Source organism: Amblyomma mixtum, chromosome 5, assembly GCF_055824585.1.
Source record: "Amblyomma mixtum isolate Tamu chromosome 5, ASM5582458v1, whole genome shotgun sequence".
NCBI classification, from domain to species: domain Eukaryota; kingdom Metazoa; phylum Arthropoda; class Arachnida; order Ixodida; family Ixodidae; genus Amblyomma; species Amblyomma mixtum.
The window spans coordinates 116,692,217-116,719,619 of record NC_143016.1 but is presented as its reverse complement, the minus strand read 5'-3'; the positions used below and the strand labels follow the sequence as shown (position 1 = coordinate 116,719,619).

Genomic DNA, 27,403 nt, shown 5'->3' with positions numbered 1-27,403 from the left:
GGGTTTTCCCGAGCGTTCTTTATTCATTGTTTTGCACCTTGAAGGCAGAAATAAAGAAGCACTCCCGGGCGGCGAAGCACTATGCTTGACAAGTATAGTCTAGCGCTTGAGTTTGGTCGCTTCGGCTCTACTATGGTGACAGTTGACAGCTCGCGTTCTCAGCTGAGACAAAGTGATCGGGACCAGACCAAGCAGAGAGCCTTATGCCACGGTAAATACCGCACTGTAGCTTTTGCCCGCCAGGTATTTGACTTGAACGTCACGGTTGCCGACGGCACCAAAGCAGCACCTAAGACAACAGGAAATGCAGTGACCACGGCGTGAAGACCTTCAACTGTACGCATGAAACGGTACTGGATTGTCTAAACAAACGAAGAAAAATTCTAAAAGCCTAAAAGTAAAAGCAAGGCCGCCGCGGTGGCTCACTGGTTATGGCGCTAGGCTGCTGACCCAAAAGACGCAGGTTCGATCCCGGTCGCGGCGGTCGAATTTCGATGGAGGCGAAATTCTGAGGCCCGTGTACTGTGCGATGTCAGTGCACGTTAAAAAACACCAGGTGGTCGAAATTTCTGGAGCCTTTCACTACGGCGTCTCTCATAGCCTGCGTGACTTTGGGACGTTAAACCCCAGTAAACCAAACCAAAAGTAAAAAAACGAAAACAAAAGTAAGAGACACCAGAAATGGAGTACAAGGATTGGTTGACAAGGATTCCAGTCATGTGGATCGTAACAGCTAGAACACAAGGTTGGGTGGTAGTAGTTTATTTTTAAAATAAAAAAGGTTAAAACTAAAAGCGCCGCACACTGTCGGCACGCCGCGGAGATGGGCTGTATTGTGCGAGTGTATACACTAGGCGAAGGAAAAAGAAATCACTTGGAAGATGGAAAGTGGTGGCGAGGTTGGGGGGAAGAGAAGAGAGGGGGGGGGGGGGATCCTTCTCGGCACACAGCTGGCTGGCTGGACGCGCGACACGTCGTGGTCTTCACCTTTCTCCCGGCGCGCGCGCGCGTCGCGTCCGATGGCTCTTTGTGGTGGCACGCACGCATTCGCGGGGGGGCGCGCGCGCGCTCTGCGAGCAGCTGAAGCACCGCTTTCGCGGTAAAAGTGCGTGCCGCGTGCCACAGAATTCTTCGTAGCCGCTTCTTTCCTACACACATTTCTTTTTCTCCTCGCATTTCCCCTCCTTCATCTGTCTCTCTCTCTCTCTCTTTCTTTCTATGCTCTCTTTTTTCTTTCTTGCGCAAAAATGAGGAGACAGAGTGTGGCAGAAGCCACGCTGGAAGCGTTTTCCAGCTCATTCGCCGAATGTGCAGTCGGGCAGAAAAGTTTCCAGGACACGCGAGCAACAACTGAAACGCGTAGCTTTGTTATCGGGAGGTGTCAGGGCAGCACCTTTGTTATGTGCTAGATAAATCAGGCCTTCGGTGGCACGCATCTCGCCTATACGCCTGTGTCGCGAATAGCGCGTCTCGACCTGGAGGCTTCTGTTTTTCCGATCGTTCATGAGTATACCTGGAACCGTTACTTGGTCCCAGCGACTGTGAAGTAAAAATAGCGAATAGGCAAAAGGATAAAGAGGGGCTACATTTGCGGAGTTCCCTCATTCAATTACTCATCTGCCTCGCAAAAATAGCTTCGCTAGTTACGTTTCTAAGCCAATGTCCTGCTTTTGATTACATTATTAGACGGCATTTTCGTAGGTCACGACGTTGCCTGCGTAGAATTTTCCAATCCCCCGCGGTTGCTTTATGCCATTTTTCACTTTGAGGACGGCAACAATTAAATATTGTCGTTTCCAACGGCCACGTCGCAAGTGATATATGGTCTGCACCTCGCGAGTGGGAACCTTAGCTATATAGTATACGCCGGAGCGCATAAAAATGTCTATAACTCAGCGTCACCGTATTTCGTGGTGTTCAGTAAACTCCTGTTCTGATCTAAAAAGTCTGCTTAGAAGATAGCGTCTAATAAATTTGTTTCTCTCTCTCTCTCTGGTCAAAAGCTCTACTTAGCTGGAAGTCGTTTACGCAAGGTGTGCACTGTAATTCACGCTGGAATAAACGCATCGCCGTTAAAATCGAGTTCGAGCTCTGGGCTCCGCATATTTGAGTGCATGTTTACCGCACCAACACAATGGAAGCTACAGGCGCGTGTCAACTTTTATTGATTTTCTCGGCAATTGTGGTAACCTTTAGCGTGCGATATATGCAAAATTCCGGTCGATACAGACCGTGCACTATAACGGCTTGCGGTTTTGAAAAATGGGCCCCTTCGTTTGTCGACATCAACTGTCTATACGTTCCACAACGCGAGAAGCTTTTTAACCAGGACGGGTACATGTAGAAAGTCTATTTTAGGAACCACGCATAAGCCTTCGGTTGAAGCAAGCAAGTCGATCCCCTGACAGTATACAAGCGGTAATGTTTAGTGCCTCTCCTGTAATCATTAAAACTTTCTATAATTTGAACCAAGCTTCTGTTTGTTTACAGCAGATAATATCTCGCAGCTTCTGCTCACTTCGTAAAATAAGCCTTAGGTCGTGCGTGAAATACGAAATTATGATTCCCTATTTCTTTCTTTTTTTCTTATTTTACTTGAACTGAACTTCCTTTGCAGAGGATCTTGAACCCAAAAGACAGTACAGGCAGGAGGCCCACACGTTATTCACATTCTGTATTCCGTCCATTGACATCCCGACTGTTATGACTAGGGCCAGGTCATTCCCTCTTCACCCGATGCTCTTGTATATACCGTCCCCAAGAGCCGTTGATGCCTGGATTACGAACAAAGCGCCTTGAGATTTTTTTTTTTTTTACTGTTGTTGCACGTGCCGAGCACGGGCGCCGACGCTAACCAAAATACAGCTTTCCTTGTTACACTTCGTAAACGCCGAACATCATCACGGCAAACTCTCGTTATTCCGTCTGGCTGTTGTTGAACAGTCCCAGCGGAACTTAAAGGGGTGCAGAGTACGAAAGACAAAAAAAAAATCGAGGCGAAATTAATGTTCGACGGCTGGCGCGCAGCGAGAATTCTAATTCAGGAAGCGACACGCAGAAACATATTTGACCTCTCCGGTGTTTTGGTACCACGATTTCTAAAAAGCATCCACGCTCTACGTGATTTTTGCAGCGACTTGGTGCACATGATAGTTTCAAGATTAACAAAGATTTACGTCTTGTCTTCCCCTCTTACATAACCACTTCGTGCATTTTGTCGCTTTCTATTAAATTGTTTGGCTGTGATCTCTGTTTTGTTTCCTCTATTTTCTTGTAGGGATGTATAAGTATACTCCAGCGTCGCCTGCTTTCCTGCCTCGTGAACAGTAGTATTTTTATATAGATTGTTTATGTTGTACGTACAACTGCATCCTTACGTCTGCCTGCTCAGCAATGCGCGCGTCGGGAAGAAACCATTTGTCTTTTGTCTCGTCACCTCACACTAATGATTACAGGAGAGGCACTAAACATTACTGCTTGTATACTGTCAGGGGATCGACTCGCTTGCTTAACCGAAGGCTTACGCGTGGCTCTTAAAATAGACTTTCTACATGTACCGTTCCTGGCTGAAAAAGCTGCCCGCGTCGTGGAGGACATTCACAGCTGACTTCGGCAAACGAGGGGCCCATTTCTCAAAAACGGCTAGCCGTTAATAGACCGCCTGTAATCGACGGACAGTTTGCATATATCCCATGCTATAAGTCTGGATAAAAAATACCAATCAAACAAACGGCATTGATTGGTGTGTTTGATTGGTATATCAGACGCGCCTCCAAATCACATACCCATTCTCAGGCACGCTCTTACCTGAGCTGAATAACATGAGCAGGGATTTGCATCGTCGAAAATGCCTGCTGCCGAGTCTGCATGGCCCAAATTACAAAACCTAACAAAAAATTGTCTGGCACTTTAGCGTTGCTAAGCACGAAATATTGTGCGACAGACACATACATATGATCTTAGCCAATAGGTCGAGACGCGCGGTTTCTTTTGCAGGCGGACACCTCCGCAACGTACCTGAAAGCGCGACTGAGTTGTCCACTGACCCTGGGAACCAGTTATGCGTCTTCCCTTCCCTCAAAATCAGCGGAGCCTAAACCGTGCGCTGGCTTTGAGAAAAGGAAATGCGCATAACTGCTTCAATTTGTTGGTGGACGTCGTCGCCTACTCTCAGCGCGACTGAGGTGTCCACTGACCCAGTGAGCCAGTTACACTTGCCGCCCAGCGGCCTCAAATACACAGACACTGCTGAAACCCGGGGAGTGCGGATAGAAGTGCTTTCGATCTAAAAATTACCATACACAGTCAATACCATATCCATAGACTGTTTACGGACTCTGAGGAAATGTTTGCAAGGGCTGCAGTCTGGCCTGGACAGCATTCTGTATGGCCAGAAGGCGAACTTGTGAGTTTTAGTTTACGACATACGACGCCGAAAACGCTTATTAGAGCGAAAGCTCTGTTAATACATGTCTCCCAAGGTCAATCTTGATGCGCGTTTGACCTTGAGGCCGGGAGCGCAGGCAAACCACGTGATTCGCCAAGCAGGGGCGCACCTGCGCGCGCTAGCTGGCTACGCTGCTGTAATACCACGTGACTAGGAGAGGGTGTAACAGTTGCTACGTCGGCGGTTTCTGCTTCACTTTCGCCTCTGGATGAGGAGCACGTCGGACCGAGTGTGTCAACTCTTCGGCGTCGCCGTCAAGCCGCATCCGATCATCCAGTCGATATGGCTCGCCGTGAAGGTGTACTGCACAGGACGCGAGCTAAACGAGCCGCTGAAACCGAGGAGCAACGAGAAGCCACACTTGCGAAGCAACGGAACACAGCTTTCGCTCTTTATAACTATATTTAGGAGTTAAGCCTCACCAAATTTGTTTCACGGAGGAAATACGTGTTAGTTATGCTGTAAAAAAAATAGATAGAGAGAATGAACGAAAAGCCACCTGTACCACCTCGTTATTCCATCTCATTGAAATTCTTTTTTTTTCTGGAAAGGAAATGGCACTGTAACTGTCTCACATCTCGTGGACACCCCAACCGTGCCGTATGGGAAGGGATAAAGGAGGGAGTGAAAGAAGAAAGGAAGAAAGAGGTGCCGTAGTGGAGGGCTCCGGAGTAACTTTGACCACGGGGGGATATTTAACGTGCACTGAGATCGCACGACACACGGGCGCTATTTTCATTTCGCCTCCGTCGCAACGCGGCCGCCTCGGCCATTCCATCTCATTCTTGCAAGTTCTCTGCTCCGAAGTTCAAGGCAGGACAAATACGTCCGGACATTCCGCAGATGATGAAAACTTTATTTAGAACAAGGGAGTTTTGGACACGTCGGTCCTTGGGCCCCCGCACGGCCCCACTGCACTCAAACGTTCATGTCCCGGAGGCTCATGACGCTGGCAGCCCGACATGTGGCGATGGTTTGCTTGGCCGGGTCCTCGGATCGCAGTAGGGTCTCCCAAGCCTCCCAAGTGGTAAGGTGCTCCAGGCCCCGCGGGGGAGGATTCGCCGGCCAGAGGAAAAAGATACGGTCGAGAGTGGCTTTGGGGTGGTGGCAGAGGGTACAGGAAGGGTTTGTGTGAACTTGGTGATATCGCGAGCGCATATATGGGGAGGGCAAAGTCTTTCTAACCCTCATGCACACAATGAACTGGCATCGTTGGTCTCACGCTGCTCAGTATACGATAAAACCGAACGTGTCACTTCAGTCGGCCCTACTGAAGCAGTGGAATAGATATGTAGTCTTTAACATGTAGATAGCTTGTTTGGGCATGGGTGTAGTTTACCAAATGTAATTTTCAGGAATTTAGTATCGTGCTTTGTTTCGGCGCACCCTTGTAATCAGACCGTATAATATTCGCACCTCGATATTTTTTGCTTAGCAACACAATTTCAGACAAACCGTTTTGAAATGCGTGATTTTCGAATCGGCTTATGAAGGTAGTACGGTCTCGAGGCCCATTTCCACACTTCCCGATAAAGCAAAGTGTTTAGACTCCTTCCTTCCGTAGACATAAATTGCTGAAGCTGAAGCATTATATTGCGCATGCTCTTTCTGTTTTTGCTTTATATTTGTGCCACTGAGAAAGAAAATTTTTTTGTCGCCTTGTCTCGTCGACGAGCACCCTAATTTCGTTAAAACTACATGAAAATGGAAAAGGAAAACAATTATATGACCTCAGTAATAAAGTACAAAGAAGCCTCGCTCTCCGTATCATGCTTCAAAGCCCCCAGTGGTCTGTGGTTCAGTAATCTAATGAATCAAAAGTTGCACACTCACTATAGACCAAAACTCTCTTATGCAAGAAGAATAGCAACTTTTATGATATAAGGAGCGCGTTTTTATTCGGTCAGTTATTGTTTTCCAAGCATGAGTGAGAATGCTTTTTTTTGTAGGGGGGGGGGGGGGGGGAGGTGGTGAGTTTCTTCCTAGAATAGCATGGCTTTCATATACACATCTCGTACGATGCTGCTAGTAACAGCCCATAATAGGTCCTTGAGTGTAAATTGAGTGTTCACCTTAATATTGCTCTTACGTGAAAGGTAAAAACGTAGCTCAAAGAAACAAGGACACAGAAAGACAGACAACACACGGCGAAAACTTCCAACAATGGTTTATTTCAGAAAGGAAAGGTGGTTTTATATCGACATCAAGACCATCACGCCGTCAAACCTTGCGCTAGCAAAGCGTATCAACCAGATATGCGAGCTCTTTTGCCAGCAATGAAACAGAGGGGGTACTAACACAATCATCTTTCAAAAGTGATATCCATTCTGCTTCTATGATTTCTCGTGTAAACCGGTTATTGTGCACTTTTAAAACCATGCATTGTTCAAGAAGCGGTATGCAGTGACACCCACGGCAGTGGGCTGACAACCCTTTTCCACGCATATCATCTACGTCACGCCCATGCTCTCGAAGCCTATCATTCAGGCATCTGCCGGTTTGCCCTACATACTGCTTGCCACATGAAAGAGGAATCTGATAAATCACATTTTCAATACAATTTACAAACTTTTTCCTATGTTTTTTTTTTGTAAAACCAACACCCTTTTTAGATTTTTTGAAATGTTTCATACACAGATGACTCAACTTCTTAGGCGCCGAAAAAACCACTCTGGCTCCCGAATGTTGCGCTATTTTTTTTTAGATTATGAGAAAGCTTATGAACATAAGGAATGCATGTTTGAACAATGCATGGTTTTAAAAGTGCACAATAACCGGTTGACACGAGAAATCATAGAAGCAGAATGGATATCACTTTTGAAAGATGATTGTGTTAGTACCCCCTCTCTTTCATTGCTGGCAAAAGAGCTCGCATATCTGGCTGATACGCTTTGCTAGCGCATGGTTTGACGGCGTGAGGGTCTTGATGTCGATATAAAACCACTTTTCCTTTCTGAAATAAACTATTGTTGGAAGTTAGCGCCGTGTGTTGTCTGTCTTTCTGTGTCCTTGTTTCTTTGCGCTACGTTTTTACCTTTCAAATATGAACCAACAAGCCCAAGCATACACCCTTCTGCTCTTACGTGTTCGTGCGTGCGTTGAGTAACAACAGAACCGTGGAGACAACCAAAGGCACAGAGCGTTACTGCAGTAGATGCACTACAGAACGGTTGGCCTGGTCTCGTGCGGTTTGTCGGCGCCGCGGGTGTCCTCATCCGGAGCAGATACGGCGCGCATCCTGCCGAAGTAATAGCTCCTGTCAATCAGATTCGAAGCCAACTGACTAGGAAAGGCATCCGCTCGAGAATACGGCCCCAGGTGTTAACTAGCATAGCCGCATCACCAGTCCTCGTCTGCGCCAGTGAGGAATCGGAAAGCGTGGAACCACACCTCTGTCACAACTGTTAAGCTTGAGCGCCATATTTCGGGAAAGGAATCGTTTCCTATGACCTGGGGTGCTGCTGAGTTATTATTGAAGCCATAGCTTCACTCTGCTAGGTAAAGCCGGGTATCGCTGTGTGTGCAACATGACCTTCATGATTCTGGCAGACAGTCCCCAGAGAGCAACCTAGGAGGCAGACGGGCCACCTGTCACGTAATCTTGCGACGTCAAAACAACCTGTCCACTGGATAATGAGCAAACTACCTACCGTGGCAGGTGGCAGTTAATGATTGGTCGCTCGGGAAGAGCAACCTGGGCAGCACACGACCAACTGCTGGGAGCACCTGCCATCGCAGGGCAGTGGCGCATTGCTTAACCGCCGCACCACGGCGCCAGGAGTGGTATGAGGACTCCCAGGGATCTATGAATGGTCAGTGGAGAATAACCTTCTGCATATATGGGAATTAACCCACTAAGCTATCGCGTCATACCCTTGAGGCGGAACATAAGTGTCACCTCCATCTTTTTTGTCTTTTTTCTTTGAACGTGTAATACAGATACCGGAAAACGGCCAGGGACGAGACACTCACTTGCAAGTAATGAACACTGCGTGCTTCTCCGCAGCCGAAGCGTTTGACTCCGCGAATATGCGGTGACTGCTGAAAGGTCGGGCCTGTCAGCGGGATACTTGACGCCTGTAGTTTAATGCCATGAACTTTGTGGGGTCGTAAGGAAAAAAAGTGGCAGGGCTTTAACGCAGTTAAACCGAGTAGACGCGCGAAAGCATGCCTGGTTGGCTTACGGTTTTGCTTTGCTGTGTCGTCGGCCCGTCTGCCGACGATATTAGACTCAGGCTAAGCTGTGATCGAAGTTAAGCTGATCTGATCTGTTCGCGCCGCATTTGGAAGTTGATGAAGATTATTTATTGGAAATATCTGCAGCGCCCGAAGGCATTATTGCAGGGGGGATGAGGATACATAACAGAAGAATAGGCCAGAAAAAAAAAGAGGAAGAGAAAAAAAGCAATACAACAAGGCATGACACAGCAAGTACAAAATGAATGAAATATGAAACAACAAAAAGACATGACGAAAAAAGAAAAAGAAAGCCAACTGCGCACTCATACATCCGACAGCAACGCGCGGAACATAGACTCTGAACGGCACTCAACAATTTCATGGGGCAGGCGATTCCAGTCATGAATGGTAGATGGGAAAAATGCGTTTTGATAAGTGTTAGTTTTGCATTTAATTTCTCTAATCTTCCACCCATGGTCAAGTCTGTTTGACCTGAAATGCGGTGGAAGCAAATAATTTTCTTTATCTATTTTTATTTTTCGGTGAAAGATTTTATACAGCATTTCTAACCGGGAGTTGGTACGGCGTTTCCGTAACAGCTCCCATCCCAGCGTTAGTTTAATGTTAGTAACACTGCTGTTAAAATCATAATTACTTGAGACAAACCGAGCGGCAAAGTTCTGAACACGCTCAAGCATGTCTGTTAAATTTAAAGTAGGGGGGTGCCAAACAACACAAGCATACTCCAAAATTGGCCGAATATAGGTGAAATAAAGAAGCTCTTTAACTTTTAGTGGTGCCATTTTAAAATTTCTTCTTAGAAATTTCTTCTTAGAAATACACAACGCGAGAGTGTGTTGCAGCTTAACACTTTTCCTCTAAAAACGCTCCTCTTTCCAGCAGTTCACCGCCTGTGTCTTGGCCACTCCCCCGTAGTGGGTATGTGCCATTTTATTTGGGGCCAACCAACCAACCAACACGAGGCGTGATCAGCTGAGGTGATAGCCTAGTGCTCTCCTGCAGTGGCCAAGCGAAGCTGATCTGTTCGCGCCTCCGCGGGTTACAAAACCAGTCGCGGCAATTTTATTTCTGAATCCACAAGGTCAGGGACGCCACGAGATTCTTGATTGGGTTTGACCCCGTGAAGTAGTGGTTTCGCACTAAAAGAGTCGTATCTGCATTCGCATCGACCAGCAGACGGTCAAGGAGGTCAACTTTGATATGCGTTTGTCCATAGGGCATCGATCACCGTCGAAGGGCGCGCACATTTCTTTCTATATCCATATTGGTGCACACACGCGATGCGCATGCAAATGATGGTTTGGTTTGGTTTATGGGATTTAACGTCCCAAAGCGACTGAGGCTATGAGAGACGCCGTAGTGGAGGGCTCCGGAAATTTCGACCACCTGGGGTTCTTTAACGTGCACTGACATCGCACAGTACACGGGCCTCTGGAATTTCTGCTCCAAAGAAATTCCAGCCGCCGCGGCCGGGATCGAACCCGCGTCGTTCGGGTCAGCAGCCGAGCACCATAACCACTGAGCCACCGCGGCGGCGAATGAAGTGAAATACCTTACATACTGCCCCTACCCACGCCCTCTTTTCCGCATGCGGAATTTCTCATACATTTTTGCAGGAAGACATCGACCTCTCTATCAGGTCTGTTGTCCCTCTTATTACCGCCGCGTTTAATCGTACGGGTGTGCTTCGTAGAAAGTCATTCGGCTCGTTTACACCGCAGGCTTGTTTTGTCATTCAGTGAGGAAAGCGTCTGCGACTGAAAGTGAGTCGCGGTGACGCATACCACCGTAGGCCTAGCTGGCGATAATTAAGGCCACTAATAGCAACGTGAGCTCAGGTTAAAATCTTACTCGGTCTGCGCGCACTAGCTACCCGTCGCAGTTATGCAGAATGTTTCAATTCAGAATACCGTCTAACTGCCTTGACTTAGCTTGCATGCTGCTGGCAGGTTACGTTACGGTAGGCTAGGGTAAATTCAATTAAATTATTAAGAAAGGCGCTTTAACCGTCTCACTCTGGTTGGACGCCTGAACCGCGCCGCGTGGGAAGGAAAAACAGAGCTAGAACGGGTTAGAGAGATAGTGTACGGAATGGCGGCACAGCCACTTCCGCTTTATCCTTTTCGCATTGAGGACACAGATGCCCCCGTCACAAGGGAACCCTGCACGCGTCGCGACCTTTCTTTGCCGTTATGAGCTCCGCGGCGGTGCTTGCGCCGTGAGAACAGATGGCAACGTGCGAACCCTTTAGCTACCTTTAGCTTTTTCCAAAGTGTCACACGTTCGCCGTGAGGAGCTGTAAACAACGTCTCCACTCGGTCCGAGCTACCGCGGAGAAAAAAAAAAAAGGGGGAAACCGCAAGCTAAAGGTAACGCTATCAAGCTAAGGCTAGGAGACGGACACAAGGGTGCTCACTCATGAAAAGTGCAAACAACGCGAGGGTGTGTGTGTGTCTGGCGGTAGCGAAACTTGTGTGCTCCTGCGGCGCGGCGGGAGACAATATATCGTCCAAGTTGAAAATAACAAGCTCGCTATACCCGTACTTTTTCGCTCTAAAACTCGCTTTTTTCTTCTTTTCTTTCTAACCACTGATGTGCCTTAGAACAGCTGAGAGCGTTAGATTCGCCGTGTTGCGTTCTGCGGTTGCGTAAGCGAATCAGGGCCTGTATCCACGCTTTAGATGTCAAGTTGCATCTTTCCTCAAACGATGAAATGTGTGGCTCATCTTTCGCGCTCAGAATGTACCGCCAGTGGCAAACTGCGATGCGTTCGCCATATTTCTCTGAGGCGACATTCTGAGCGTTGTACCGAACCGAGCTGCTCGTGTGATACGTACGCCTCGCCTTCCATTGGACTGAGATGCAGAGAGAGCAGCCCTCACTTTGCTGCAAACGTCGGGCGCACTGTTACGCCAGCGGTCAAGGCCAATAAGGCCTTCGAATAGTTGCTTATTACGATAAGGTCATTAATTTTGTTTGTTCTCGAACTGGAGAAGGTGGCTGTGCTAACATCATCCAGTGAGACGAGCCACTGCAGCAAGTTGGAGGCCATTGTGCACGAGACTCTCGCTGTGGCAATACTGCCGAGTGCGCTCTTTCCAGACCTCTTGACCAACCTCCAGTCACGCAGTTTCTGGACTGCGACAGTAGCATGCGGAAGCCTTGCTCGTGCCTCATATCTTATCAGGTCTGCGACGGCGTTAGCCAGTATAGAATATGCGTCGGCCCCAACCAGTTTGTGTATGTGTGCTTGAAAGGTGTTTCAGGCTTGTCGTCAAACGACCCCCCAGTACTTCCAAGCCGCCCTTGAATCCGCTGAGCTGATTATTGCCTACATAGTGCCATTAAAAAATATAAAAGAACGAGTGGATGGTCTTGAGTAGTTTACGTCGATTCATCTTTATTCAAGGACAAACTCTCTTAGGAGTTTTCAGTCTTCATGGATAGCTTACTAAATAACCCGGCACGGCTTAGCGAAAATATAGCCGAGGCGCTTTCTTTAATACGGTTCAGTTTAATTTGTCATCTTCTTTTCGGCATTTCCATCAAAATTTCCTTCCAGAAGTTTTAATTTTCAAGGTACTGTACTTCGCATGTGCAGTTAGCACTTTGAGACCATGCTTGAAACTTTCTCTTGTGGCGCAGAAGTTCTATCTGCCAGTGCCCCTGTATGTATATCATGCCCTGCGTGTTGGGTTCCCATGACCTTGTGCGTCCTTCATGCATCTTGAATTCAGCAGCTGCGCAGCGGACATTCCTTATATATGTCTCGCAAAATGTCTCGCAATCTTGCAGTGTGGTGTCTGGGCCAGCCAAACGACTGAAGTCAGTACTTACGTCTGGCCTTGTCATTTTCTTTAAACTCCACTGCACTGCACTAATGAGTTGATAACAACTATGCTGCAGAAGAAGCGATATACCCTACCACTGTCACGGTGGGGTATGGTGAGGTATACATTACCACATCATACCATACCACGCATTACCTTACCATATCGTTCCATACATTACCACACCACATCAGACCATACCGTACTATGCAGTACAATACGACATCACACCACACCGCATCACGCCATATATACCATACCATACACTACCCTACCAACAACACCCCACCGTACTACAGCATATATTAGCACACCGCACCAACCATACCATTCCATACCACACCACATCACACAGTACTGTACCATTCACGCAATAGTCTACTATACCACGCCACACCATACTATCAGTCTCGCACACGATACAGAAAAGAAGTAACCGATTACGATTACTTTATCTGAAATGTAACTGACTGCATTGGTCAGTCTCAGCCCCGAAAAGTAACTGAAAAATTACAAAAGAGTGATCGATTACGTTTACTTTATTTTCTTCCCACTTTTACATACCGAACAGTCCTGGAAAAAATCATTTTTGAACAGGAACCAGTTTATGAACGCATTTTTTTCATATATTATAAGATTTCACTATACCAATCAATATATCAACGGATCTCCCTTCGGCAAGCTTGAATTTTTTCGCTATTACCGTTTTTGCTGTTTTCAAAAGCGTTCCTCATTTTTTTTTTCTATGGCAGTCTTAACTTCTCGATGCGAGTGATGGGGACACTCGAAAAGAAAAAGTTTTTCTACACATCGGAAGAATATGGACCATTGCCTTCAATATTTCCATAACAATACCTTACAATTTCAATATTGCAAATTTTTGCCCCAGAATGTTACACATGCGGGCATAAGAGGCATACATGCTGTACACTGAGCCAGTGTGGCTTCTTTGATCTGCTGTCTGTTGCAGTTCATACGCCGTTAATTCACCCAGCACTTGTTTTTCTAAGTTTTCTTCGGTATTTTTTCCTCGTTTCCTTGTGATAACATAAGCAGCGACATTGAAAATTCTACCAGTGTACGCGCTGGAGGGGAGAGTGGAGTTGTAGCATACAGAGACCTTGCGGACCAGCTCGTAGTTACGCAAAGCGCCGCGCTTAGGTGTTCGTGCTCTGACGGGAAAAAGCTCAAGTTCACTGAGCATGAAATTCTGTTCTGCCGTCGGAAAGAAATCCGCGAACCGCGGAAGGCGGGTCTAGTCAAATTTCAGGCCGCTCACGATTTCATGTTCGGACAGCTTAACTAGCTTCTCCTGCAGCCCACCCATTGTTCCTCTATCACGAAGGAATATTCCGCGCTATCACTAGTGTTTGCCACCAAGGTCAGGCTCTCGAAGTTATAATTGCGACTGCTACGTATTTTCCGAATATAAAGTAACTGAGTACTCATAATCGATTCGAGAAAAAATGATCGGATTACTGAGAACGTTAACCCTGCAAAAAAGTGACAGATGGATTACAAAATTTGTAGAAAATTTGTTATAAGTAATCAATTCTTTGTAACGCGTTACGTACTGCGCTGCATACGATACGCCGCCTTATAATAATAATAATAACAATGAAAATTATTTATTTGAAAAATTACATTGTTCAAATACGAGCCTGCCCAATATAATATGCCCTATCTACCATACCATACCATACCATACCACACCTTACCACACCATGCCCCACCATGCCCCACCATGCCCCACCATACACCACCATACTATGCGATACCATACCATACCATACCATACCATACCACACCATACCATACCCGGCGCCGTACCCTATACCATACAATGCCACTATACCATGCCACACCGCACCATACCATACCGTACCATGTCAGCCATGCCATACCGTACCCACCATACAATGCCATGCCATGCAATACCATACCATGCAATACCATAAAATGCAATACCGTACCGTTAGATACTTTTCATGGGCCATGTAGTATTTATACACCCTGTCGCCCGCGGGCCGATCCTTCTGTAGTACGGCGCCGCGCCTTTCCCGCGCGTAATGTGCGAGTGCAGACGTGCGCGTGCACCCGCGGCAGGAAACCAAGCCCGGCGTGCGCAATACGGCAGCGCAGCGCGTGTGATAAGCGGGAAGCAAGCGAGACACGGGGATCTTTTTGCGGCGCAACTCGGTGGCGACCGGAGGGGCGTATGTCGTCGGTGAAACGCGCGTTGTCGGCGGCCGGGGCATGCATGAGCTAGCATGGCCTTGCCTACTCCCCGGACGGGGCAGCGATGCTCCGGCGACGACGGCCAGGTCTCCTACGCCACCAGGGCTCCGCGTGAGTAACCGTGACGCGCGCTGCCCAGAAAAACTTGGACGTTTTGTGGCCATAGTTTTTCTAGCTAAGCTACTCTTTGATCGTACTCCACCCATCCCCTAACCTCCTTTTGCTCATTTCAAACTGACTGACTATTTTTATCCCTAAGTCTTGTCATATCTCAGTCGTACCTCGCGTACTTGTGTTCGAGACTCTTACTGTTAGAGTTACTATATACAGTAAAACAGTAACTGCTACTGCGTTCTCGGCGTTGCACCTGTCGGCTACCGGCGACATTTGGCACGAAATGTCGACAATATAAAAAGGATGGCGTTAAACGTGGAGGAAAGAAAACTCAAAGAGGGAACGTTACGTCAAGTGGCCGGCCTCATCAAGCCAAGTTCTCTTGACGCCGGTCCCTTTCTTCCTTCTCTCTTTCTGGATACGCTAAAGTCGGCCCCACCTGACGGCCGAGACCTGGCCTTGGCCAATAAAACTCCTCTGGGGCTGTCACGTGGAGCCGACTTACTGCCTTTCATTTATTTATGACTAGACTTCAAAACACGATGCTCCGTACTTAGTTTTGCTTACTGCATGGCTCTACCAGTAGTGGATGTATTACATTTGTTGGGCGATGCAGTGCTGATGCCATTAGAGAAGCCAAAGGAGCTGGTCAATAGAGTGCGGCTTTCATCACCAAGCCATCCTTCTTATTCTCGAGGACGAGATAGAGTGCAACCTTTTTTTTAAAGTTATCTTACTGAAAGAATGATAGTCTTTATACCAGTTTGCACGTAGACGATAACAAGCACTTTGAGGGCAGAGAGGTATATAAACTGTTTATTTTTTCGAAAAGGTTTGCTGATGCGGTGAGTGGAGTACCTATTCCAGGATCCCACCTACCCTTGGTTCCTTCTCCGCACGAGTCACCAACATTGATAATTAGAGAAAAGTGTTTCCTTTTCTTGGCCAGGCAAAAACTGACAAGAGTGAAAGACGCGCCTCTTTAAAGGCCCATTCAAAACCATGTCCACTTTTACTGGTCGAATAAAATTATTAATTTCGAGACGCTCCGTTGACCACTTTAGCTTTCCGTGACGTCACCGGCTGCACGTCGTGTCTCTTTCGCCTGACAGCCCCCTTCCTTGGGCGGTTCACTCCAGCTTCCACTCGTTACGGTACCAGCAATTAGGATTACATGTTAGCCTGGCTGTCAGGATTTTCCACTGCCTTTTCTTCCATTACTGCGCAAAAAGCCCCTTTTGGATCCACTGTTTTCCCCAGCAACACATCCTTGCGAACAGGTCTCAGAGCAATGTATTATCGTAACCTTCTACCCATTGTTTTTCTTTTGGTTTCCAACCAGCAAACAGAAGAGGGGAGGGGGAGGGTATACAGAGAGAGAGAGAAGGGAGTAGCTGCACCCCCGCTGCGCGCTCCTCTGCGTTCCTTAGCCAGCAAGAGTAACGGCGCTTTTCGGAGCTGGCGAGGTCTCGTCGAGCCAAAGCCTCCAAGAAAGCACGCGGCCCCCGTAGAAGCGCGTTTACGCGCACCCACGCTGCCTTTTAGCTCCGGACGCTGTTTGTCGAGCTCTGCGCAAACATATACGTGAGCGCTGTTGGTTTGGCCCCCTTCGGAAGCTTCGTTTAAAACTGCGCCGCTCGTCAATCGGCGAACCGTTTGGAACCGATTCGCTGCGCACCGCCGTGGAGCCCGGTTAGCGGAAGTTCTCTGTTTCTTGTCACTGGAATGGCCCGTTTGTCCTGCGAATGTTTCGCTTGCTTCCTGCCGGCGAATGCGTGCTTTCCAGACGGCCGGATCCAGCGTGTTAGTTACAGGATGCATATCGGATGTTCATTTCCAAGAGATTACGGCACGCTTACGCCACAGGGTCATTTTATGTATGTTAGATATAATAGATAATTTTAGCATGGCTCCGTGGCTCCCGGAGAAGCATGCATGTAGTGCACCGAGCACTGGGCGGATTGCAATTGATGCAAAGTGCTTTGAAGGAACCAAACAGCGCAACTAAAACGAAGGACCAAGAAAAAGGGAGACACGAACACGCGCTGACTTACAACTGATTGTTTTAATCGGAAAACCACATATAAATAATCTCTAATATAAATAATCTCTAACATATAAATAGCCCACTATGCTATGTTGCTACAAATAAAAGGATGTCATGGAAGTCCTCCTCCGCAACTAACCAGTTAACTATTCGTCACCGGCTGCAGCATCGCGGTACTTGCGATGTTAACGTGTCCCTATCTCTTAGAGGCATAAGGAGTAGCGGCTCGCCTGTACGCGTGCGCAGAACACAAACGCCGTTCGTGTCTCTGGGTCGCCAGAAACGATCGCGCATAGCGGCTCATAGATGCATACAAATAAATTTAAGAAGAGGAGTCGTAAAACATTGCCCGAGAGCCGATTCAAGGGCACAATGCAACAGAAGATACGGGAACTCATTGACACAATGACAGTGCCCGCGAAAAGCAATGTATTTTTGTATGAGTAAAATTGGCTGACTGAAAGAACTCTTTATTTATTTATTGTACACCTCAATTGCCTCTAATAGGGCTATTACATGAGGGAAAATACAATATAAAAATTTACGGAGAGCACTTAGGACTACTTGCGTGCATTGAAGGCGAAAGCATTTTTTTTTATTTATATTTTTTCCTTTCTTTCTAATGACGCACCTGTTCATTAGCATACTGTTGTAAGGCAACGCATGCGCGATGGTCACCTTTATTCGCCAAGAAGCAAAGCGGTTTTTTTGGCCTATGACTTGCGTGATCGCCTCACAGTCTGAAAGTCCCTGCTTCAATTCCCCGCACCTTCGAGAGAAATTGTTTTCTTTGCTGACGACGTCATTGGGGGTTTTGTGGGCCACGTTTTGTGGACGCCGACAACGACGCGGATTTCGTTGCTAATAAGCCATATAAAGCTTTCGCCTTAAAAATGAATCGGGAATGAATAACACTGAGGCTAAACCATAATACTTTCGTCAGCGCTTTTGAAATTGGCGGTGCTGGTGTGGAGTGCGGCATCGGCAGGCAGGCTTTCCGGTCGACTGCTGTCTGGGCAAGGAAGCAATGCAAGTGCGTAGTGGTACGTGTGCGAGGAGGATTAAAGGCGTTAACGTCACTGGTGCGAAGAGAGACGGTACGAGATGGTTTTAAATCTGTGAGTTATAAGTGATAAAATTTGTGAAAATGACCCGGTCTGTAGATTTTGCTTTGTATCTCAGGGGAAGGCATTTTAGCTTTAGACTTTATGGCAGTGACATTGGAACGATGAGCATAATATCAATGGATGAGGGGAAGGCATTTTAGCTTTAGACTTTATGGCAGTGACATTGGAACGATGAGCATAATATCAATGGATGAGTCTAACAGCGTAACTGCGCGATTTTTTAGTGATTCAATCGGTTTCGCCAAGTAAGAAATGTGAGGTCCGCATAAGTATATTCCAGGTTTGAACGAACTGGCGGCACGTAGGCGTGAGACTTAACAGAGGAAGAATGGCAAATTGCGTCGTAAGTGGGCCACGACACGATTAGCTTCGTTTTATTTATTAATGTAGAGGAAGGCGCGGGAATGTGAGAAAAACAGAAGTTAAACCTATCTCCAAGTTCGGAATTCCGATATATTTGGTAAAAAATAATGATCAAGGATTAAAAAGAGCTACCTAAAGCAAAAAGCTTGTTGTACTTGACTCGTGCTCGTGTAATTGTCCAAGAAGATTTAACAGAAAGAGTAAGAAAGGTGTAGTTGTATTTACTCCCCACCGGCACCCTCGACTTGTTCGTGCACGACTTTCGTCTAGGGTGTCCCGTTTCGCGCGGCGCATAGGGAAGGCTTACCCGGCCCACCGACCTAGGGCCTCGCGAGCACCCACCGTGGTTATTCTGGGGCTCTCCCGTAAGGCATGCAGAGCAGTCGAAGACCCTCAAGGCCAGGTCTGGCCGCCGCCGACGCCACCGCGTGTTTTTACGCGCGCGGGCCTACACGTTCGCCCTCTGCCCTTCCGGTGGCCGTGCTGCGAGGAAAAAGGGATGTTTCTTTTTTCCCTGAACCAGTTTCTCTTTTTGCCCCTCGCTGTTTATTTGCTCCTTCCGTCGTCCAGTTACGCAGCAGGGAGAGTACAACCTGTTGCAGGGCGTGGCAGAATGAACCACTGCGTTCCAAATGTAGGAATGGAAAGGTTGAAGGGCACTCTATGCATGCATTGCTTGCCTGTCATTGTGATTGCGAAGCGGAGGAGCAGACTATGTGCTGTGTCTACAACGAACATTTCCGACTGCAGGCCTTGCTTGAACTCATGGCCGCCGAAATAGCAGATAGCAGTGCTGTCCGATGCAGCATGTTGGAGGGTGTAGGAAGGTCGGGTGCGATGGGAAATAAGCGCGGCCGCTGTGTGATCAAATAAGGCGTGCCTCATTGCCCCCTATATGCAGTTAACACTTACTGTTGAGCTAGTTGGTTTTCGATGTTATTTGATGAATCAGCGCAAAAAGACCACGGACAAGTAGAAGAAGGACGATGTGGACGGAAGCGCTTCCGTCCACGCTGTCCTTCTGCTCGTCCGTTGTCTTTTCGCGCTGGTTCATCGAATATCTATATGAAGGGGGTCCAATTTAAGCTGCTGGCTTATTCCATGCTAAATGAGAAGTTGTGTGGGGCATGACATTGTTTTGCGCTATGTACCAGGTAGGGACGATGAAGGAGCTCTCACCTTGCTGATGTGATTAATGGCGCGCCGTTAATATGAACGCCCTGTGCTCCGACGAGCTTTCTTTACAGTCAAAGGTTGACGAGCATTACGAGTATTGGTTGATCGATGCTCAATCGATCGATAGATACCTGTTCGAAAGTTAATTACAAGCTCTATGATTTCACCTAATCAATACAAATCTCATCGGTGCTCGATCTGCCTACGCAGCCGTGTTCACGTACGTGTTTATCGCGATGCTTCTGCATCATGAATGTGGCTGTCCTTGGTTAAGGTGTACTCTTGTTGCTTTGTTCTCTGGCAGCATGATGCCAACTCTGCTCATGAGACGAACACAACAAGACGAAGAAAACACTGAAGATGATAGTCGCGTTGTCTGTTCTTCATGTCGTCCTTGGTCTCACCTTTCGTCCGTGAGCTGAGTTCGCGCCAACGGTGTCCTTCATCGCACTGACCTAGAGTCTTCTCCCCCACTCTCGACCCAGCAGAGCCAGCACGAGAAGGCGTTCGTGGAGTCCCAGACGGCGTCGCTGAAGCGCGTGGTTCGCTCGTCGACCAAACAGGCGAGCTGCATCCCGCGCTTCTACTACCCGCTCGGCAAGCCCATGACGCCGACGCAGCTGGAGGCGCACGTGGCCAAGGTGAAGGCCGCCTTCGCCGCCCTCAGGGATGGTCGGGCCACCAGGACAAACTTCGCCGCCATCAACAGGGTGAGCACCGCTGGGTTTGTTGGGACAGCTCACATCATTAGCCTATCCGAATTAATAGAATCCTTTAGCATGCAGTGCACCGTGTTAACGTTACCGTTACCGGGGTACCGGGAGCCCGCGCGCTGTCAGTGCGCATGCGCAAATCGCCTTTACGACACCAGATGGCGCCATGCACCCGGCAGCTGCGCAGGTTCCTCTCGCATCGGAACCAATCGGCGTGTGCGCACTGACGGTGGGCGGGCTGCCGTTACACTCCGGTAACGGTAACACTGTACACGGTATGCTAAAGGTGTCTATAGTAGAACTCAACTTTCGAAGAGGAAGGGTTTCACATCGGCAGGCAGCGCACAGCAGTCCTTAAATTGTTTGAACAGCTCTATAGAATAAAACCTCGTAGCGAAAAACGCAGAGAGGCAAGAAGTGTTGGTCGTGATAAGACCATCACAGAATTGTTATCCCACTGTCCGCATTGTGTCTGTATATGGAACTTCAGGTATTCAGCGAAGTCCAGGAGCGTGTTGTGCCCTATATATATATAATATATGGTAGTGTACGTTCGCCTGCTTCAAATTAGACCAGGAGAGGTATTTTGTAATTATTTATTTCCCGATTCCTTATTTCGCCTCTTTATCACTAACAGCTGGCACCTCGATGTCAAATTGATAGCTAGCAAACAATGTCATTCGCCGAATTTGGTAACACTGGCGGAGCGGACCACTGGGCGACAGCAATCAAAATAATTCTAGGTGTCAAGCTTCAAATTTTAATCAAAATCCGGGACTGTCCGTGAGAAAAGCGTGCGGCCGTGAGACATAAGAGTTTACATAAGGAATTGGATCGCAAAACAAAATCCAGATCAAAGGAACTGCACAGTACGCTTTCATGCGGTAGGTGCGGGGTTCGATACCCAGTGCCACCGTGTGCCCACCGGTGATGCAATGAGTACAAGCTTTCCTCTGGCCTGGTGCTCGGCTTCTTTAGGGCGAAATGCTTGGGAAATGGGTCTTTGACCCCACCTTGAGTAGAAGAGAAACCCTTGTGTCATTGGCCCTCTTTGGCTACAGATGTCCTTGCGCCATAAAAATCCATCATCATCATCATCATCCCACTGTACGCTCCGAATAAAACTAAGCAACGCTTCAAGGAAACCTGCCGACGCGACGCAAACGAAACTGTATCAAATGTGCTCAGTATTTAGCCTTGCTGTCTTTTCTCTTTGTCGCGAGGTTGAAATCCTTCCCTGCATATACAAAGGCTGGTCGCTTATGCGTGCACTGATGACGTCTTGCTGCGTCTACTCCACAGGCGTGCGGGGTGCCCCTCTACTGGAAGATGCCGCTTTTCTCAGCCTGCGGTGGCGAGACCAGGGGCTACGTCACCAGCGACGTCTTCATCGACTTCTGGAAGAGGTGGGCACCACTATTCATGCGTCAATACGTTATTTAGTGATGCGGAGCGCACGAACGGAATATCTATTTGGACCGCGTCGATGGTTCCCGCCGGTGAAAGGGTAGTATTTTTCAGAGCATTGTGGAGTATTCTGAAACTTTTCTGTAGGAGATATGAAAATATGTTTAACTGGTGGGTCATATTAATGAGCCGTCACCACACGTAAAATGTGCGCGCCTCATCGCGCCTACCGTAAAGAAGCTTCGTGTGTACTCCTCAACAAAGTTAAAAAAAAATCACAGGAACCTTTCGTTTGTTTTCGTAGCTCCAAATCCCCTTCGTTCAGCAGTGGATTTGAACTAGAGTAGCAATATAAGCAGGGTAAAAAATTCGACTTTAAACGCACGTGCACCGTACTGAGGCTTTGTTTGTGCTGTGAGCACAATTTGAAATGCAGCTCCGTAGTTTTGCTGTTCATTCTCGTGGCACTCCTGAACCCAACCCACTTCGTCAGGTTACGCCACCTCTCCTACACTCTGGTCTCGACAACGCCGACAGATCCGCCTCACTACGTGTTATCCAAGCGCTGCGAGCATGTTTGAGTGCGCATTGGCTTCTTTTTACAGGGTAGCTGTGTAGAAATTTCCATAACATTTCAATGACCGACGCCATATTCGACATTGGGCTGTCGGAGGGCCACCATATTCACTGGGACGCCGTGTTAGACATGGGATGTCGATACAACTAATGTTCTCCCATCTGCCTGTAAACGATGAGGAGAGGTCTGGGAGTATTTTTAGGGTACTGTTTGTTTTGCAGTAAATACCCGTAACAGATATTCGTTAAAAGGGTTTGCGTAATGTGGATAATGAAGAAAGAAGGGCGCTCTCGCCTCCACCTTTAAGCGAATGAACTAAATGCCTGTATGTAGGCTCAAGCCAACGCAGAGCTCCGTCAGTCTAGAAGAAGGCAGTGTTGCTGCATAACGACCCTCCTGTCTTGCAAACGTTTTTGGCCAACGGCACACAGTGCCCGCACCCCGAAACCCTTACCACATCTTGCTTTCCAATTCGAAAGTAAACACTGTGCTTCGGCCAGTTCTATTTTCAGGTTCCGGTCAGGGCAGACGTCGAGCTCTTTCTTTTGTTTTCATGACTTTTATATGGCTTGTTTTCACTTCATATAGGCACGGGGATTCTTAAAGAAAGGCAAGAAGAAGTGAACTCAAAAATAGCAGAAAACTAGGTAGAAGTAAGCTAATTCGCTCTCCCCCTGTAAAAGAAAGAAAAGGTCAGGCGTGTAAACAAAAGCGATAAAGGCTAAATGGTGCCCTGGCTCCCGATATAGCATGCAGTTCGGCTCTCTGCTACGGTTGGCTGCTCTCTTTCCCTCTTTTTTTCCTCTGCACGTTTACAAGACGAAGGGGGAAAGCTCGAAGCCGATCGTTTCGCTACATGAATAAGTCGCGCTACTTGAAAGTACCAGCCCAAAAATTTTGCAGACTTTTATGTGGGGGCTGACGGACAGTACTTAAAGGCAGGTAGTATTGAAGGTGGCCGTGGAGAAGTTGATAAGGAGACAGATTCAGTCAGATATTCCATTCACGTAGGTATGCTCTAGTTGTTAAGCAGTTCTCTCACATATTCAGCACCTGAAATGCGCGTATAATTTTTATTTGAATGCTGACTCAGCACTTTGTAATACTTATTTTGCATCGGGCCTGTCCCATTATCGTAATCTGCCGCGATGTTTAGGTTATCCGGCCACCAGTGCGCGGGAATGGCGCCCTTACAAAAATGGATGTCGAGTTTCTTTTGAGCATGTATGGGGAGCCTAATGATTCTAAAGGATCTCTATAGGAACTCGCTGCCTATCGAGTGAGGTCATTAAGTAGTCAATTTACTCTTTAACGAGAACTAACTATAAAATTTCGCTCTGTACGCAGTCAACAGAGATTGTTTAGAATTGGCTCAATAAGAGTTCATAATGAGCCAAATTTTATAGAACTTCTATCGTGCCTTCACTATATGAACTCGCTACGTTCGCAGTGAAAACAAATTCAATAGAATTTCTTCCGCAAGACTTCATAATGAGTCGAATTTTATAGAGCAGGAATGAAGTTGTTTTGATTTATGGGGGGTTTAACGTTCTAAAGTAACTCAGGCTATGAGGGACGCCGTAGAGAAGGGCCCCGAAAATTTCGACCACCTGGGGTTCTGTAACGCGCACTGAAATCGCACAGTACACGGGCCTCTAGAATTTGGCCTCCATCGAAATTCGACCGCCGCAGCCGGGATCGAACCCGCCTCTTTCGGTTCTGCAGCCCAGCTCCATAACCCTTGAGCCACCGCGGGCGGCTGAAGTTGTTTTGATATCCCGGCCTATACGTTCATTCGAAGCGACTTCTCCACAGTGCCGAGAAAAAAAAAGGGGGAACGTAAAAACTCTCAGGCTTTTCTCTTCGGGCTTTAGGTCAAGTATTGTTTGAAAGATAAAAATTAAAAGCATGGGGAGAGCGTGGGAGGGCGGGGGGCGCGGCAGACATCCGCATCCTTCGCCGTGCACGTACGGGAGCCGCCTGGCTCAATGTGCGCGTGTGTATGTGATCTCGCTTGCAGGATAGTGTCCGGGGGCCGCGACGAGCCCACGTGGTTCGTCAAGATCCTCAGCAAGGGGACGAGGAACTACCTGGTGCCCGAGGACTTTATCCCCATGATGCAGGTGAGCACATACAGCGGCTCGCGATCAGCGCATTGGCTGAGTGCAAATCGTGTTGGGGGCAACGCAGTTCACCTTCAGTCCGAGTTTACTGTCCAGTGGGAAGACATGTTCCAAATTTTCAGATTTTCGTGAGAAAAATGGAAACACTGCGCAGGAAAAAAGAACGGCCGCCCTCAGAGGATTATGTAACTTTTGTTCCGTCTTCATATGTAGGCCTGATTGCTGAACCCGACTATCAGGGTTTCATTTATACTTCTTTTGATTCATTTATGTCAAAAGAAGTCATTATGTTGCGTATATTTAAGGTCTATTAAAGCGTTTATGCTTGGAAAGAAAGGAAACGAAAACCAACACTCGTTATAGCTATCGTAATACTTGAAGGTGTTCGTCTAGAAAACGACTTTCTGAGTTATTTAGCATGCCTGACTTTACATGGCCCCGCGCAGCTTGTCGCAGAATGTTCCAAATATAAGCTGCGGTCGTTTGCAGCATGTTACTTCTCGGTATTAGTCAAACAAGTAGTGCGTATTACATACGGAGGCGCCCGTTCTGTTGCGACTGCTCGTAACTGCGCTGGAAATGTGTCGAACAGTTGCGTAAGGCGTACGGATTTCTTAACCTAATGCTAAGTGTGTACAGCGTGGAATATCAAATCCTTGCCTTAGCTTCCCTATTTGCAGGCTCCACATGTTCATTGCTGACGTCATAAGGAACATGCCGATGGTAACGTGGTCGCAGAAACCGGCTAGAATGAAAACTTTTTTTCCAGTAACTCTATAACCGGCGACCTAAAAATATCCTTATTATACTTCCACGACTACAAAGAGGGGCTCATCAAAAGTTTTTCGCTAGATGTGGTCTAGCGTTCGCTCCAATTTTCTGCCGTACAGAGAAGTCGGCTGCACATGCGTAAATATTTGTGTTGGGCGCTACATTCAAACTTCACTAACTTGACGCTCCATACTTCGCGAACCCGCACTCCAACTCACAGATATGCACAGTTCAGCTGTAACCTTATTACGGCTGAGTTTCTTTCGCTCTCATCCCTTTTTCTTGGGGGGCCTCGTCTTGAGACAGCCCGCACGACAGCCGAGGCTCGGAGTCGCGAGGTATTTTTGAACGGGCTCCGAGCCCACAGCGCGGCTTGCGCAGCTGCCGAGTGACGCCCCGCATCACCCAACTCCTGTTTTTACTCCTGCGTTGCTGCACCGCAGTCGTCTTCCGCGTGGCGGTCATTGAGAAACTAAGCCACGCGCGCCCACAGCCGAACAAGGTTGCTGCCGGGAGCCATGATGAAGTTTGCACGTATAAGATGCACACTTTGCACATGCGCGGTCAGAAGTGAACGGAGCACACTGGAGCGTCGTAGTTGAATTCAGGCCTACCTTGTAGCAGACTTCGAAAGTCAATTTGCGACTGCGTCAGCGATAGTATATATACACATAAAGTATTTCTCGTACTGCGACAAGTGACGCATGAGTGGAGGCATATCATTGCAGCGGGACACATTTACTTGTGTGCAATAGCGTAAGGAGTTTGTCTACTCGTTTGGCGGTGTCCGGTGTCGCACCTGCGTCGATGCTGAGTGTCATGTCACGTGATCACGCATGGTCGGTAGGTATGATGAGGTGTATGGCTAAGCATGACACGTGATGCGTGGTCATGACAAGCATGTTATGTCACATGCCGTCATGTGATGTCACATATGATGTGACGACATCAATCTGAAAGTGACGTCAACAGCCGGAAGTGACGACAGATGCCTCGACGGGCTCCTTGTGCTATCGCAACCCAGGCTGGGCATTGTCTAGGTGTTCATTAATTTTTCTCCGCTGCCGTTCGTTTATAACGAGAGAGTAGACACCTTTAGCATACCGTGTACCGTGTTCCCGTTACCGTTACTGGAGTACCGGGAGTTCGCGCGCAGCTAATGAGCATGCGCAAATCTTCTTGACGTCGCCAGATGGCGCCACGTACCCGGCAGCTATGCGCGCGCCTGCAGCATCGGGACCAATCAGCGCGTGCTCACCGGCGGTAGGCGGGCTCGCGGTACTCCGGAAACGGTAACACGGTACACGGTATGCTAAAGGTGTCTAATATATCCGAGACGGCGTAGGTTAGTTACACGTGGCCGCGAATGCCTCTTTTCGCTGGCGAGCGAAGTGCGAAAGCGTTCAGCTGTTGAGGCTTCCCAGATGGCCGAAATTAATCATAGGCGCCCGCGGCTTCTCTCGTAGCTGATGATGTAGTGGAGAGCAGTTTATATAACGGCACGTAAATATTCACAAAAATGTTTAAGAGGAACGCGCACGCGGAACCGAGGCTTAACCACATGCTACGCAGTGGCTGCCCCGTACGCGGCATACCTTTGTGCTCGTAGGTTTTTCGTCGAACGTGCATCACGTGCTTATACTGCGCTCAAATATATACACTGCATAGATGGCTAGGGTTCGTTTTTTAATTTGCTGGTTTACGTGTTTAATCTTTTCTTTAACCGGTTGCTGCACTGGAACTACGCTACACTTACTAAGGTCGTAGCAACATATCGCGCGCCGAAGATAAAAAGAAAGGAAAAATTAAAGAGAGAGGTCACTGTCCGAAGTTCTGTTCGATGTTTCCTTATAGTTTGTTTACGTCACGAAAAATAAAAGGAAAACAAGGTGGTGTGACGAAACATGTTGCGCTATTGCGGCCATAGTTGTTTTTCTGTCGGTTCGCCAATTACTTTCGCGTGACCGCTTAACGCAATCCTCTGCCTGTCAGACCGACAGCGCTGTAGCCGGGCTATCTGCGCTTTCCGTACGCAAATGGAACAGCACACTGAAGTAAAACAGGCAGAGGAAGAGAGAGAGAGAGCAAATGAAAGAAGCACGGAAATAGGCGAAGAAAATATTCTGGAGTGTGCCACTGTTTACACCCTTCGGTTGTTTCCGCTTTGCAGGATGTGATAGACACACACCCGGGACTCACCTTTCTCAAAGAAGCCGTCGAGTTCCATTCGAGGTATATTAACACGGTGAGTGCAGTTCGACTGAGGCGTC

General features: G+C 47.9%; 1 protein-coding gene across 2 annotated transcripts in view; it reads left to right on the top strand.

The window, feature by feature from the left end:
* The window catches only part of LOC149343429 (uncharacterized), an 88,716-nt gene that overhangs the window by 44,928 nt on the left and 16,385 nt on the right, over positions 1–27,403 (top strand). Inside the window, exons 2-5 of one of the 2 annotated variants that reach the window (XM_089545917.1) lie at positions 20,028–20,252; positions 21,558–21,661; positions 24,260–24,362; positions 27,304–27,378. In XM_089545917.1, coding sequence (XP_089402043.1) covers positions 20,028–20,252; positions 21,558–21,661; positions 24,260–24,362; positions 27,304–27,378 — 507 coding nt within the window. The remainder of the gene's footprint in view (positions 1–20,027; positions 20,253–21,557; positions 21,662–24,259; positions 24,363–27,303; positions 27,379–27,403) is intronic. The other variant, XM_089545918.1, reaches the window with a different exon arrangement.